The sequence below is a fragment of the Rhamphochromis sp. 'chilingali' genome, assembly GCF_963969265.1.
Source record: "Rhamphochromis sp. 'chilingali' genome assembly, chromosome: 16".
Lineage (NCBI taxonomy): Eukaryota > Metazoa > Chordata > Actinopteri > Cichliformes > Cichlidae > Rhamphochromis > Rhamphochromis sp. 'chilingali'.
The window spans coordinates 5,281,850-5,297,846 of NC_137943.1; the positions used below are offsets into that span (position 1 = coordinate 5,281,850).

The 15,997-nt window shown below is 39.2% G+C and overlaps 1 protein-coding gene across 2 annotated transcripts in view; it reads right to left on the reverse strand.

Moving 5' to 3' along the window:
- The window catches only part of tox (thymocyte selection-associated high mobility group box), a 73,850-nt gene extending 61,586 nt beyond the window's left edge, over positions 1–12,264 (reverse strand). For both annotated transcript variants that reach the window (XM_080907700.1, XM_080907699.1), the window contains exon 1: positions 11,695–12,264. In XM_080907700.1, coding sequence (XP_080763826.1) covers positions 11,695–11,799 — 105 coding nt within the window. In that variant the 5' untranslated portion in view covers positions 11,800–12,264. The remainder of the gene's footprint in view (positions 1–11,694) is intronic.
- Positions 12,265–15,997: the final 3,733 nt, after the last annotated feature.

Here is a 15,997-nt window from a genome sequence, read left to right on the forward strand (position 1 = left end):
AAGGGAGGATTCAGGGTCACCTGGTCCAGCCCTAACTATATGCTTTAGCAAAAAGGAAAGTTTTAAGCCTGATCTTGAAAGTAGAGATAGTGTCTGTCTCCTGAATCCAAACTGGAAGCTGGTTCCACAGAAGAGGGGCCTGAAAACTGAAGGCTCTGCCTCCCATTCTACTTTTAAATACTCTAGGAACAACAAGTAGGCCTGCAGTGCGAGAGCGAAGTGCTCTAATAGGGTGATATGAATCTGGTTAGATACCATATTTCTAAGATTTTCAGGGCCAAGTACAATAACCTCAGTTTTATCTGAATTAAGAAGCAGAAAGTTAGCGGCCATCCAGGTCTTTACGTCTTTAAGACATTCCTGCAGTTTAACTAATTGGTGTGTGTTATCTGGCTTCATGGACAGATAGAGCTGGGTGTCATCTGCATAGCAGTGAAAATTTATGCTATGTCTTAAAATGATACTGCCTAAGGGAAGCATGTATAATGTAAACAGAATTGGTCCTAGCACTGAACCCTGTGGAACTCCATAATTAACCTCAGTGTGTGAAGAGGACTCTCCATTTATATGTACAAATTGGAGTCTATTAGATAGATATGATACAAACCACTGCAGTGCAGTACCTGTAATACCTACAGCGTGCTCTAATCGCTCTAATAGGATATTATGGTCAACAGTATCGAACGCTGCACTAAGGTCTAGCAGGACAAGCACAGAGATGAGTCCACTGTCAGAGGCCATAAGAAGATCATTTGTAACCTTCACTAAAGCTGTTTCTGTGCTGTGATGAGCTCTGAAACCTGACTGAAACTCTTCAAATAAACCATTCCTCTGCAGATGATCTGTTAGCTGTTTGACAACTACTCTTTCAAGGATTTTTGATATGAAAGGAAGGTTGGAGATTGGCCTATAATTAGCTAAGACTGCTGGGTCTAGAGATGGCTTTTTGAGTAAAGGTTTAACTACAGCCAGCTTGAAGGCCTGTGGTACATAGCCGATCATTAGAGATAGGTTGATCATATTTAAGATCGAAGAATTAATTAATGGCAGGACTTCTTTGAGCAGTTTTGTACGAATGGGGTCTAAAAGACACGTTGATGGTTTGGAGGAAGTAATTATTGATGTTAACTCAGAAAGATCAATTGGAGAAAAAGAGTCTAACTTAACATCAATGGTACTAAGAGTAGCTGTAGATAATATTACATCTGTGGGATGATTATTGGTAATTTTTTCTCTAATGATAAAAATTTTATTTGTGAAGAAGTTCATGAAGTCATTACTAGTTAACGTTAAAGGGATGGTTGGCTCAAAAGAGCTCTGACTTTTTGTTAGCCTGGCTACAGTGCTGAAGAGAAACCTGGGGTTGTTCTTATTTTCTTCAATCAGTGATGAATAGTAAGATGTTCTGGCTTTGCGGAGGGCAGCAAACTATTTCTCCAGGCTAAATGATGATCCTCTAAATTTGTGACATTCCATTTCCTCTCCAGCTTACGAGTCATCTGCTTTAGGGTATGTGTTTGAGAATTATACCACGGAGTCAGGTACTTCTGATTTGAGACCTTAGTTTTCACAGGAGCTACAGTATCCAGAGTCGTACGTAGTGAGGAGGTAAAATTATTAACAAGATAATCGACCTCTGTTGGGGTAGCGTTCAGATAGCTGCTCTGCTCTGTGTTGGTACAGGGCATTGAAGATGATAACAGTAGGTGGATTATATTCTTAAACTTAGTTACAGCGCTTTCAGAAAGACATCTACTTTGATAAAGTCTACTCTCCACCGCTGTGTAATCAATTATTGTAAATGTAAATGCTATCAGGAAATGATCAGACAGGAGAGGGTTTTCAGGAAACACTGTTAAATGTTCAGTTTCTATGCCATATGTTAAAACAAGATCTAGAGTGTGATTAAAGTGGTGGGTGGGTTCTTTTACATTTTGAGAGAAACCAATTGAGTCTAATAACAGATTAAATGCCATGTTGAGGCTGTCATTTTTAGCATCTACATGGATGTTAAAATCACCCACAATAATTATTTTATCTGAGCTGAGCACTAAATAAGATAAAAAGTCTGAGAAATCAGACAGAAACTCTGTGTAAGGCCCAGGTGGACGATAGATGGTAACAAGTAAGACTGGTTTCTGAGTTTCACAGCTGGGGTGGACGAGGCTAAGCATCAGGCTTTCAAATGAATTAAAAGTCTGTCTTGGTCTTTTGTTAATTAATAGGCTGGTGTGAAAAATTGCTGCCACACCGCCCCCTCGGCCTGTGCTTCGAGATTTCTGGTAGTTAGAATGACTCGGGGGTGTTGATTCGTTGAAACTATTGAACTATTGAAATCGCGTTTGAATTTGCACTTGTTTTTTGCTTTGACTTTGCGATCGCGCGAACTGTGTATAGAGAGCGGCAGCACTGATTGGTAAGTCACAGATTAATTGCGCAACAATTCCTCTGGCATCGTCTTATCAACTATCAAACATGACAAGTGAAATCTCCTGCAGCAAGCTTGAACATGTGAGAGAGGTTGATTGCGCAGAGAATTGCTGATCGTTATGTAAGTATGTGTGTAAAAGCAGATGGATTTACGCAGGTATTTTAGTTCTGCAGAGCCAAACAAGACAGGTCAGGGTGAAGAAGGGGCAGCCAAAGAAAAGCCTACCACAAAACGGAAAAGTCATGACAAATCAGACTATGAGGCAAAAGGAAAGCGCAGCTTTTTTGGTTTCATGGACAAAAGAATTTATGTGGCTGGAATATGACGAGCTAAATAACATAATGTTCTGCCGGGTGTGTTGTGAGTTTCCCTCGATTTCTGAGTCGACAAGCGCCTTTGTTACTGGGACCAGTCATTTTAAGAAAGACCCCATCAGAACCCATGAGAAATGCAAGAAATGCATTATTGCTCAGTCTGCAGTATCTTTCCCAGAACAAACACCAATTGCAAAAAACATACTAAAAATAAACCAAGTACAACAAGAAGTCCTGAAAAAGCTGTTTAGAACAGCGTACTATGTTGTAGAGTGAACTACCACTGGCAAGATTTAGCAGTCTTTGCAAACTTCAAAAAGCAAATGTCCTAGATCTTGGTTCCACTTGCCTCTTACTGAACACTGATTCATGTTCTACACAGTTCTTGCAAGTTCATAGAAATTTCTGTTCAATTAGAACCAAATATTTGAGTTGATGATTGTAATTTGTTGTAATTTGTGTTTGAAATTTTTTTAGATTGATGTTTTGTTTCCTTTACAATATTATACATTAAAGTATAACAAGGAAACAAAACATTAATGAAAAAATTGTCCTTTTTTTTTTCTTTTTTTTTTTTTATTCGGGCTACTTAAATTTATTTTGGGCTACCAAAAACTGAATAGTGCCTGCCCGAAGGGCTAACAGGGATTTTGACATTTTGCGAGCCCTGCTTTTAGCCATAAACAAGCACAGTTTCAGAAGCTAGAAGACGTTACCTTACATATCAAGTCTTCAGGCATCTGGCCTTCTGTGATAACACTTCCATTAGCATACAGGGAGAATTTCTGTGAGAAGAGCTAGTTGTAAAACAAACTCTAAACAGGATACTGGCGACCTGTGGACATGAACACTTTAAATTTGCCCTCCTGTTCACTGAGAGGATCTCTGAGTAGAACAAGAACTGCTAGCTGAAAGCCCTCCGAGAGGCAGATGAAACATTCAGGAACACAATGACAACAGCAACTGAACTTTTAAAATGAGACAGAGGGGAATTGTTTATTACTAAATTAATTGCAAATGGCAATCAATTTACCAATGGACAAATGCCCAAGTAAAGTGGAGAACAGTGTATATGCAGATGAAATAGAAAGTTGTATATTAAAATAGAGCTGGGCGATAGAATGATAACGATATGTATTGCGAAATAACTTTTTCTCAATAGAAAAGTTAAACTATTGCGATAGGCCTCATTAGGGCTGGGCCATATTATACCGTTCACGGTAATACCGGTATAATGTTAGGCAACGATAGGGAAATGAAACATCGCGATAGAATGGGAGTAAAACGCGCATGCGCAGTGCCTTTGTTTTCATATGCACATGGCCGCTTGTTGAGTGAAACAGATGAACCAGAATTGGTTTGTAAAAATGGTGCAACTTCAGTGATGTGGAACTGGTTTGGTGTTTGTCCGTCAGATACACGACAAAGCACATTTTTTTGCAGAACATGCAAGCAGCCGTTGTTATTGTCGTATTTGTCGGACTAAGATGCTCTTAAATCTGGGAGTAATCTGGGTCCTAAACTCCGTATCTTCAGGTCAAACAACACTGCAGCATCACTGAGAGTTCAAAACTGTCTAAATTCTTTCATCTTTAATAAAACGATCAGCATTGCTGCTTTACCAGGTGTAACTATAAAGTTTAACTTCCAGGCATCCATGAAAACAAAATGTATTACATTTAACGGAGTTAGAAGTTAGCAGGAAGCTAGCGGAAGTTAGCTCGCTAGTTTCGCTAGTTACCTAAGCATGATATTGCATGTTCTGACTGAGAGATTTCTGAAAAAATTCAAACGTACAGCTCTGCTATCACTTCCAACATGAATGAAGACAGGAAACTAAACAGCAGTGATGTTTGTAGGGTTACTGAAGTTGGGCTAGCTGGTATATAATGATGTGCTACGTGATCGCTAGCGACACAGCTATGTTAGCATAACATAAACAGTGAAGCTGGAGAACGAACACTAACACTTTTCCACTTATAAAAGTTAACGTTAAAGTTCCTGATAGTTAGAGACAAACGCAATCGCATGGCAGGATGCTGTAAACGGACCAAACTTCAGTCAGGAGAACAACTGAGATAATCCATCCACAATACGAGGTTAGTCATTAGTATACTGCAACAACATGGGAATAGAGCAGCTGCCAGAGAATTCAACATTAATGAATCAATGGTACAGAAGTGGAGGAAGCAAGAAGAATGAGTTTAATAAAGTTTGATTTATCTGACTGCTTTGTTTCGCTTAATGTGCCTTATAATCCCGTGCACCTTATGGTCCAAAAAATACGTACTGCACACTGCAGTTTAATGTTGCAAAGCACCTCTTTTTAACTTCAGTGGATATTATACATGGTTATGCTCAGGATATGTCAGCCCATTTCTACTGGAAATGCCTTTTGGTTAAACTTTCAGCAAGGAATTTGCATTTGCACTGTTACATTTTTATAAAGCTTTAATGTACATAAAAACCAGCTTCTTGTTTAAGTGAAAATAAATGGAAGGTTGTCTTTTTGCGCTATTAATGTTGTGGAGTTGTATTTTGTCTCGCATCAAATATATCGTCAGTTATATCGTTATCGCAAATTTTCAAATATATATCGTGATAAATATTTTTGGCCATATCGCCCTGCTCTAGGCCTCATCTCTCCTGTCCTCTTAAAAAAAAAAAAGAAGAAGAACAGCCAATTAGGGCTGGGCAATATGGACTAAAATTCATATCGCGATATAATTTAAAGCATGTGCAGTAACAATATATATCACGATATATTCTTTTCTTCTGTATAACGCATTTTCCACACTGTAAGGCACACTTAAAATCCTTTAATTTTCTCAAAAATTGAGAGTGTGCCTTATGTATGAATTCTGGTTGTGCTTACTGACCTCGAACTGATTTTGGCTGCAGAAATCTGTTAAAAAATGTTTTAGTACAACTTTGGTAAGCCGCACTGCTTGATGGATTGTCAGGTCCCAAAGTCAAACGAACACTAAGCGTTAAAAACGGTCTAAATTATTTCATCTTTAATAAAATCATCAGCGTTGCTGCTTTATCGGGTGTAACAATTAAGTTTAATATCCATGCATCCATGAAAACAGAATTTATTAAATTTAACGGAGTTAGAAGTTAACAGGAAGTTAGCTCGCTAGTTTACACCTAAACATTTCATACCATGTTCTGACTGAGAGATTTTTGAAACTAATTAAAACGTACAGCTCTGCTACCACTTCCAACATAAATGAAGACAGAAAACTAAACAGCAGTGACGTTTGCAGGGTTACTGAAGTTGGACTACCTGGTATATAATGTTGTGCTACGTGATTGCTAGCAATACAGCTATGTTAGCATAACATTAGCACAGTGAAGCTGGAGGATAAACGCCAACTTTTTTTCCACTCGATAAAAGTTAATGTGTGGGATTCTGGTGGTCAGGGACAAATGCAATCGTATAGCAGGATGCTATACACGGGCCAAACTTCAGCTAGGAGAACAACTGAGATTATTCATCCACAATACGAGGTTAGTTATTAATATACTGCAACAACATGGGAATAGAGCAGCTGCGAGAGAATTCAACATTAATGAATCAATGTTACGGAAGTGGAGGAAGCGCAGTTTTTGGCTTTCCCCATATTTCAAGAGTGAGAGACGAGATCTCTTTGTTATGACTGTCGCCCGCCATAATTTGCAGATGAGAATGGTTTTAGCCGCTGCGATGCTTTCGACCAAAACAGGCACAGCTTGATGACATCATCAACATGCGCTATCACGATAGAGTCAAAATCTCTGTCGTTGGCTAAATTTATATCGTTTCTATCGTATATCGTTTATGTCGCCCACCCCTACAACCAATCCAAATTAACTAGCGCAGAGCCGAACCAATCACAGCCACAGCGTCACGTGACTTGTTACGTACAGCACAAGTGCCAAGCCGCACATGTGTATTTGTTTGGGAAGCAGCCAGCCGCCGTGCTGCCCGGGTAATGGAGGAAATGAGTGTGCTGACTAGAGAAAAATCAAACGAGAGTGTGACCGAAGGTTACCGAAGAGAAAACAGATGATGGTTCCAATGCCGGAGAGATTGTCGAACAGAAGAGCCACAGAAGTTCCGTAGTGTGAAGGTATTTCGGCTATTTCAAGTCTGACAAAAAAACAGAGTAGCGCGCACTGTAAATTGTGCTGAAAGCAAGTCTGAAAATACAATAAACCGGTGCATGCTCAATGACTGAAAACGCTAATTCGTCATTCGGGTTTTGGCAGACTAAAGTAACTGTTAAAACTGTTTGAAAAGCTAAGCTATACAACAAGGAGAGATTGAGAATTTCCTTTTAGTTCTCAGTTTATTTGATATTGACAAAAGTTAGTCAATTTTGTCTGTTCTTCTGTAAAACAAACTAAGATTTATTTTTAGAATTAATATTTTGTTTCTAAGTGGAATTGACAATTTAGTCTGTTTTGTTTGTTCTATTTTGAAACTTAAACACTTTAGCGGCTGCCTTTTATGTAGTTTGCAATATTTGCCTTTATTTATCTGAAAAAGTCTCATGTTCCTTAAGTACATCTACCCTGTTGAACTTATTATGGGAAATAAATATTTAAATCAAAACAAGCTGCTGATTATTTCACATTTTACTTGTGAGCAAAGGCACATTTAAATCTTACAAATATAGTTATTTGGCTTATATCGTGATATATATCGTTATCGCCTGAAATGAAAAAACATACCGTGATATGAAAAAATCTTATATCGCCCAGCTCTATATTAAAAGCACAAGCAATGTTGGACAGAGGTGGAAGAATCATGTGACAACAGAGTTGGGCGATGTATAAAAATTTTCCAACCAGCAATCGTCAGTCCAACAATCACCGATGGGCATTTGCGCATGCGCAGACTTTTTGATGGGCAGGGCAATGTTATCATATATATATATATATATATATATATATATATATATATATATATATATATATATATATAGTCACCAATTTGGGATTTCTTTGGCTTTAAACCAGATGAAAGAGGTATACCTAAGGATGTGACCAAAGCGGCATGCCACTTGTGCAGATGTACAAATTGTTTGAGTACTTTGCCAGCAAAATACTCAAACACGACTAACTTGCATGAGCATGTACGTGTCCACCATCCACCTGAGTATGCTAGGCTATCACCAGCTTCTGCAGCTCCAACAACAAGCATTTGGGCGCACTCTGAGGAGGGTGCATTTGCTCGCAGATGAAAGAGGGTGCTGTTAAAACAGTGCTATTTTTTTCTGTTCGACTGCATCTATTAGCTCCATCATTATTAGCAAACTTACTCACTGGTAAATAAAGAAATAAATCGCCCTTGTAAAAACTATCGATATATTCGTCCAATCACCCAACCCTATGTGACAACAACCTCTTATTGAACTTTACACCCATTAACATGTAGCAACACATCTGTAAAATTCTGACTGTATTCAGACATGCTGCACAGTTTACTTGCAATTCTTCAAGGTTTTTATTTGCAGCCAATTGCATGCCAGAAGGCTCGGCTGTAAACTATCTCTTTATATTTATTTTTGTTTTTTTATTACATTTCTCCACACAACCAAGCTACTCATTATTTTTGCACCAACATTTTTCTTTTTATTAAACACCCTACATTATCAGTAGCTGTCATACTCAACCTTGAGAAATAGGTTGTTATGAATTGGCTATAAAGCAGCCTTAATGCAGAGCTCTAATCAGAATGGATTATTTTGGATTGATGGATAATTTAGCTTGTTTAATCCATTTGTTGATGAAGTGAGGATTCTAAGACCACATTCTGCCAAAGATATACAAACAGACACAGACAGTAACACAGAGAGACTCACAAGCTAAAAGTAGCATGGGCCTCACCGTGAAGCTATTCAATGCAGTGTATTTTAAGGGTGTAAATGGTAAATGGCCTGCATTACACCCTTTGGTGTAAGAGCAAAGGGTGCAATCAGACTTATTTTGCCACTTTAGAAAAGTAAAACTGCTCTGTATTTGAGGTTGAATTCCTGAAAACAGTCACTCATTTCAGATTCAGAGCCAACCAAGAAGCTCAAGTACGTCTTTAAAAGAACTGAATTAATGTTTAATCAACTCTCCTACTTTTGGCCTCTCTCCCTTTTCTTCAGTTTTTCTCTGCCTCTCTATGCAGTAATATGATCTCTTCTATCAGGCCGACAGGGCCGTGAATCAAGACACAGAGGAAAAAAAAAATATAGTACAAACCTTGGTGGCCCCACCCCCACTACACACACTCTACCTCCTCTGTGTGTGTGTGTGTGTGTGTGTGTGTGTGCGTGTGTGTGTGTGTGTGTGTGTGTGTGTGTGTGTGTGTGTGTGTGTGTGTGTGTGTGTGTGCGCGCGTCTCCCTCTCCCTCACTCGCATTCTCTCTCTCTCTCTCATCAACAACATCCCTACCCCCAACAACTCTCTCTCTCTTTCTCTTTCCAATCCCTACCCCCAACCACACAGGCTTGCTCTCTCTCCACATCCTCCGAGCTCTTATCTTCTATCTCTCCTTCCCTCTTTCTGAAACAAATACACACTAGCAACAACATGGCGCAGTGCTATATGGGGCCTTTCCACACTTGATGTGATTATGAGCTTAAAAACACAGCCCAGTATACACCACAGTGAGTTTGGTCATTACGGTAACAAATAAATAAATCAAAAAAAAAAAATGGGGGAATAACTAACATATGTGCTGCTTACGCCCAATAACCACAGATTAAGGTCAGAGGTCACAACAGCTTTGTCATCACTTCTGCTCCATGACCTACAAACTGCATATAGTTTAGAAGTTCTCCAAATCTGCTATTTTTGTACTTTATTCAAAGAAAAATTACATTTATGCACCATCAGAGATCACACAGCACAGTCATGTCAGAGTCAAGAAATAGTCTCCCCACTTTTACCAAACTGCTTCATAATCCAAACAGAGCGGTGGCATACACAGACTCCATCAGCCGAGCATATTTCTTATTCCAGCACATATACACGTATATCAGCATATTTTATTATTGAACAAGAACTTAACAATGAGCATACTAATTTAAATATGTCTATCATTGGTTAACCACTTCAAGCAACTCAAGAAGTCTTGAACTCAAAATGGGCTTCACCAAAGGAAATATGGGTTCTCACTGATTTTAATCAACTTCCACTTTACAGCCCCATCCCATAATTTGTGATTTGTAAGTAAGTTCTCTCCATTTGAAGTGTCATTCTCTGATATATAATATTTTCTAACATCTGTCTTGTCAGCGAGCTCAACAGCACCGTAGCTGGTGTGACTGTTTCATTAGATGGTCTCCAGTTGTTCATGTGGCCAACAATGAAGGAACTATCCTGACGGTGGCATTTTTGGGGTTCCAGAGCTTCGGAAATAATCAGGTCTGAACTGTCGGGCAAAGACGCAATGGGACAGACCCAACCATATGAGAAAGAGTTCAGTTAAACTCATCAGTGGAAACAAAGAAAAGGTGGAGTCAAAAGTTATGACATCAGGCTACAGGCCTGCCTTTGTTGGTTCCCCCGGTGCGCATTACATTTTACCCTCTGAAGTAGGTTACTAGCGACCAATCTAGGATTACGAGTAGAGTCTGGGTTAGGTTAACCTCCAACCTTTTTTCCAGCACTAGCTGAAAAGTTTCTACAGGAAAAAAAAATGAAATGCAAACTTGAATGTATATAACCTGCTTTGGAAACTTAGTTCTTCTAGTTTCTGAACATTTGCATGTTTAGCTTGTGGCTAGAATGAAATCCAACCCTTACACTAATCCTACATGCTTTGTCAGTGACCTGATGGATATTTTGATGTTAAAAGGCCTTCATCCGATCATGAAAACTACTGCACGGGTTTGTTAGGAGAATTTCATATGACATGAGTATTTAATTTGAACTTCCAGTTGCTGTTGTTTGCATGGTATGTCAATAAAACAAATTGAAGTATAAAAGAAAATAGAGAGAAAGGGTTCAACACACCTTAACTACAGGTGCACAATTGACTTAGAATGATTTATTGATTAATAGTTCATTAAAGTCAGTATTTTCTTGTAATGAACTCATTATTACTATTTTTTTTACTTCTATTTAAAAGTACCAAACTACAAAATGAACCAGTCTATTTGAGACAGAGGATAATCGAGGTTAATAGTAGCAGTCAATTCACCTGGATGCAGTCATTAGCTAAACCTTATTAAATAATTAGGCAATTTTTTACTGTCAAATGGGCATGATTTGATTGAACCAAGACAATTTACTCTGACAAACATCCCCATACACTGGATGGGGATGGATTGTCCTTAACTGCAATCTACCTATAAGCTAAGCATCCACATCCACCCATCCTGGATCCCTATCAGGTCCAGGTTTCTACTGTAAATCTAACCCTGACCTTTGCTTCCCAAACTCCATTCACCTTGACCAAGATAGAATCAGAAACGAGTACTGCAAATTCTACACAAGATCACCTCTGTAAGCATACTACAAAAAGAGATCCTGGTTTCCTGTTTTCCTCCCTCATGCTTGCCATCTCTTTCATTCCAAACATACATCTTCTGTTTGGACTTCAAATATGCAGCATATTTAAACCCGATGGCCTTTCTATTACCAGTGGGCGTCTTTTTAATTATAGGTGTCATCACATCACAGACGACAAAGCCGGAATAAAATTACAGGCTCTGCACCCTCTAGTGAGTGAAAAATATAAAAAGAAGCACTCAAATGTAGTTACCTTCAGTAACTACGATAATTAACTGGAGCCTAACAAGCCAATTAATTACCCCTTAATTGGCAGGGCGCGGAACATGAACACGGAGAGGGGAGACAGCTGAGTGGGACTAATAAGTCAGAATAAGACAACACAAAAGTGTATTTTATCTGCTAACAGAAGAAGCCTATGTGCGGTAGTTTGCTTTCTTTCCCCCACTTACCTTGTTGGTCCCAAAGGCCGGGTCAGGGTAGGAAATCTGTCCCAATCTATTGTGGTCTGGCGCGGCTAGAGACTGAGGAGGAGGCGGGTAAACTGTTACATCCATGGCTGGAAATACATCCACTTCTCTTCCGAGTTTCTTTCCTTGCTTTTGTAATTTCAAAATTAAAGAGATTTAACAAAAACCTGAGCTTACTCTAAAAAAACAACTTTTTCAAAGACAAAACTAACTGGTGAAATAATTCTTAAACCAAGCTGTGAGAGGCAGCGAAGTTTTAGGCTGACGCTGTTCTCCACACACCGGCTTTCCTGCCCAAGAAACTGCTGCTCTGGGGAGCAAAGTTCCCTGTTCACGTACTTCTCACGTTAAAAACAAACGTTAAAATGAAGTAGTGCTTTTAAAAAGCACCGTTTCCTCTAGTGCGTCCGTTAGCCCTGTGTATGGTTCGGACAGGGGACGTCGTGGACCCTGTCTGTCCCTGCTTGGGACTCTGTTTGAATTTTCCTCCACTGCTGATGCTGCTGCTGCTGCTGATGCCGCCGCTGCGCGTGTGCTCAGTGCTGCGGTGCCTCGCGGACCAGTCATACAAAGAGCTTTTCTGTCAAGTTAGCGAGAGTTAGTCACAACGAAGCCGGAAGTACGTTTCACCTCACAAAGCCCGGGTTCTGTCAGGAGAAAAAAATAAGAGCTTAGCGATGACAATACAAATATTACCTTTTTCAGGCTTTTCGTAGAATTAACACGCTGACTAAAATAATGATGAATGATTTAAAAGAATATACTATTCCCCAGAGAGTGACTTTATTTTGGTGGTAACTGACTGTATGAGGCGTTTGCAGCTACCTTAGCAAAAAAAGATGGAGCTTATGGCAGCACGTGCTCCATCTAGAGGGGGGGAGAGTGTTATAAGGTCCAGCCAGTGCTGTACAGTTAGCTGTTGTCTATGTATTAATTTTGACTGTCATCACCTTGAACAGCTTGTTGGCTTATCTGTTAAACTTTGGCTAATCATTATAGTTTAGTCTTACCAGGACATAGGTTTGCCAGAGACAACAAGGCAGGAATATTGTTGTTTCCCACTTTCTATGAAATGAACCTGTTCCAGAACACTCCAGAATTGTACATGCTTAATGACTCAGTCTGCTGAGGTATACTGAAATGTTGTTATGTATGAAAAACAAGTACACAAAACTACACAGGTTACCAATGTTTAGCATGTACAGGACTTTTATTTATTAATATTAATATTATTATAATTAATAATACTAATATTTTTATTCAACTTTCCACACTCCTTTTCTGAGTAAATACAATACACCTGAAAGCTAAGCAAAAACTGAGAATTGCCTTCTACCAGCTTCACCCATGTGATAAGAATATTTCCAGTCTTTGTTGTAGCTGCAGTTCCCTTTCTTTGTGGTAGTTTCCATCGTGTCTGCTGAAATATGCATAGTGTGACTTGGCCCATAATGGCAGCCCTTCCTGCTCTCTTCACAGCCACTGGATAAAAGGCAGTCTTTAGAGATGTCTGACAGGGGCAGAAAAGATGGAAATGCTGTGCAATGTTTCATAAAGTAGGACACCTGGTCACCCTATCAGTGACTGACTGGTAAATTTAATTACACTTCTGCATTCTCTTCTGAATTCGGTGGTTACACTGGTGGTAGCTACAGTGAACCTATAGCAGAATGTAGCCTAATGCAAATTTTCAGGCTACAGGTTCACTGTACAAAAAAACAGGTTAGGCCAGCCAGGCCTGATACCGTCTTTCACATTTCTTTTGATGCTACACAAGTAAGCTAAATTTTACTTTCATTTCTCTTGTCTGAGCTGGCTCTGGTAGCAGTGGAGCCATGATCATCAATCTGGTGGTCCATATTTCTCCTTGGATCTCCAAAGAGTTTCTGAGAGCTAGTTCAGAAATAAAGCCTGAACTGGCAGCAGATCAATCTATCGAACTAAGGTGGTATGTGGAACCTTTAAAATACATTCTCCTGACATTCAAGTAATGTTTCCACCAGAGTTTAAAGGGCCTGTGATAACTGCACTTAATTTTTAATTTTTCAGTTTGAGCAATGCAGTCTAACTGGTGTTGGCAGAGTACACCATCTCTCTTTATTCCTCTGTCAGAATGCCTTTACGTAAATGGAAACTGATGTCACTTCAACAGACAAAGGTTTTCTCTTCAAAAGTACAAGCTGTGCAATGTCAAATTTTGACTACACACGATGAATATGCACCAGAATATGCACTTGTAGAAACAAGAATGTAAAGAAACAAGAAAGGAAAGCAGTGGGTGGACCTGTCTGGAGAAGCTGAGCCAGAGTCTGTTTGTCCTTTAGCTCATTTTTTTGTTTTTGATCAGCATCATAGCACATTCTATGAAACTGTCAGAAAATCGATGGAAAGGTTCAGATACTGGGTTAAAACTCTTTTTGTTGATGCAGCATCTACTTTATTACAGATCAGAATACAGTTCAGCCCAGCCGTCATTTTTCAGTCTGTTATCAGGTCAGTATGGTGTGACAGTTTTTGTTTGCTGTTTTGTCTACAGATGTCCCAAACAGCATTCCTAAAAGGTGGATTGAAGTCCCAAAACGCTGCCACAGAGAAAATAATGGGGTGGGGAGGACTTCAAAAGCAGAAATAATGACACTAATTTTCAGTCTGGGAGGTATACTCTGGGACAGTGTTAGGTTTAGTTGTAGACGGGAAAACAAATAAATGAGTGTGAACTTTGGTAGGCAGGGAGGGGGGCATCAGGGGTTGCATTGGGGTTGGGGTCCCCCTCCTCCCAGAAAGGTCTCCAGTCCATCAAAGGGCAAGTTTATTATGTGGTTATTCTAAATTTACCATATTATAGATGTTGATGTGAGAAAGTGTGATGGTCTGTCTCTCTGTGAAAATCATTTACTTTCATTTAAAAACAGCAAATGGAAAAACTGCAATGTTGTCTCTAATTTCAGATGTGGTGGTAGAAAAGTAATGCATTTAAATTTGTTTGTGTATGGATATAAACAAGACTTATTTTTATAGTCTCCTGTGCTCATTTTAAATCAGATAATTGATAGTGTAGCCCTTAATTTAGGTTTGGGCAAAGTATAAATAGTGTCAAATTCAAAAGTCATGTAAATCATGGAGATGAAACAAGATAATCATAGGGTAGGGATATTGTAAAAGAAACAAGGAAGCAGGCTGTGTGTTTTAGAGTGAAAGAAAGAGACCATTCAATATAAACGAAAGAGGAATGATTCCTTTCATGTTTTCATGATATTTAATGACAAAACATATAGCCAGTATCTGCAATTACACATGTGTACACAGTTGCACATAAACAAAGAAAAGCTCTCCCCCTACGCTAAAATACACACACACACAATATATTCATCTTGCAGATTCACACACAGTGAACTTAAACAGATGGTCACACATGCAGATCAAATATAAAAAAAACTGCTCACACAAAAAGTATGTGCAGAACCCCACATAATTATACCCTATATGGAATAATTATGCCACAGCCACATATAAGCATTTGTGTGCAGTCCAAATACACACACTCTTAGGAAACATGTCTATGCTCATACCAGAACACTCACGAACATACTGCACACACAAGCAGGTATCATAAAATACATTTTCTTATTTTTATACATCCCTGATACTCTCACATCACACAAACACACACAGCACAGACCAGCCCACACATACTTAGCGAACATACAGTGTTTGAGTTGCCCATCCCCCCAAATACACACATACATATATGCACCCCTCCCCTCTGAAAAAGGCATAATTCACTTCCACATTCTCCTCCCCCACACACAGTTCCTCTCTATAAAACTCCACACATACATAGACTGTATACACACACGATGTGCACATGAACTGAGCCAGTCAACACACACACACATACATACACACTCACACACCTATAAGAGTAGATGCAAGGACAGAACTGCAAACACACACACATGCCTGTGCTGCAACACACATGCTAATGCATGTCAAGACACACACAAATATGTGCACAAACAAAAGACCGCACTCTCTCTCTCTCCATGACTCACTCTGCCTCATACAGTGTTAAGATTGCCATGCATGAACTTTCCAACATATTTTGGGTTAAAATTGCAGTGTACTATAGCATATGAATGATGTGTGTCCCTTCATGTTGGGGGATTACATTATAGATTCATGGCACAGCCATGCACTCCTGAATGAAAACAGCCAGTGCTATATGTGTTACAGCTTTCTAGTGGGAAAGAGACAATGCAAAAGAGGAAGGAAATCAGAAAAAAAA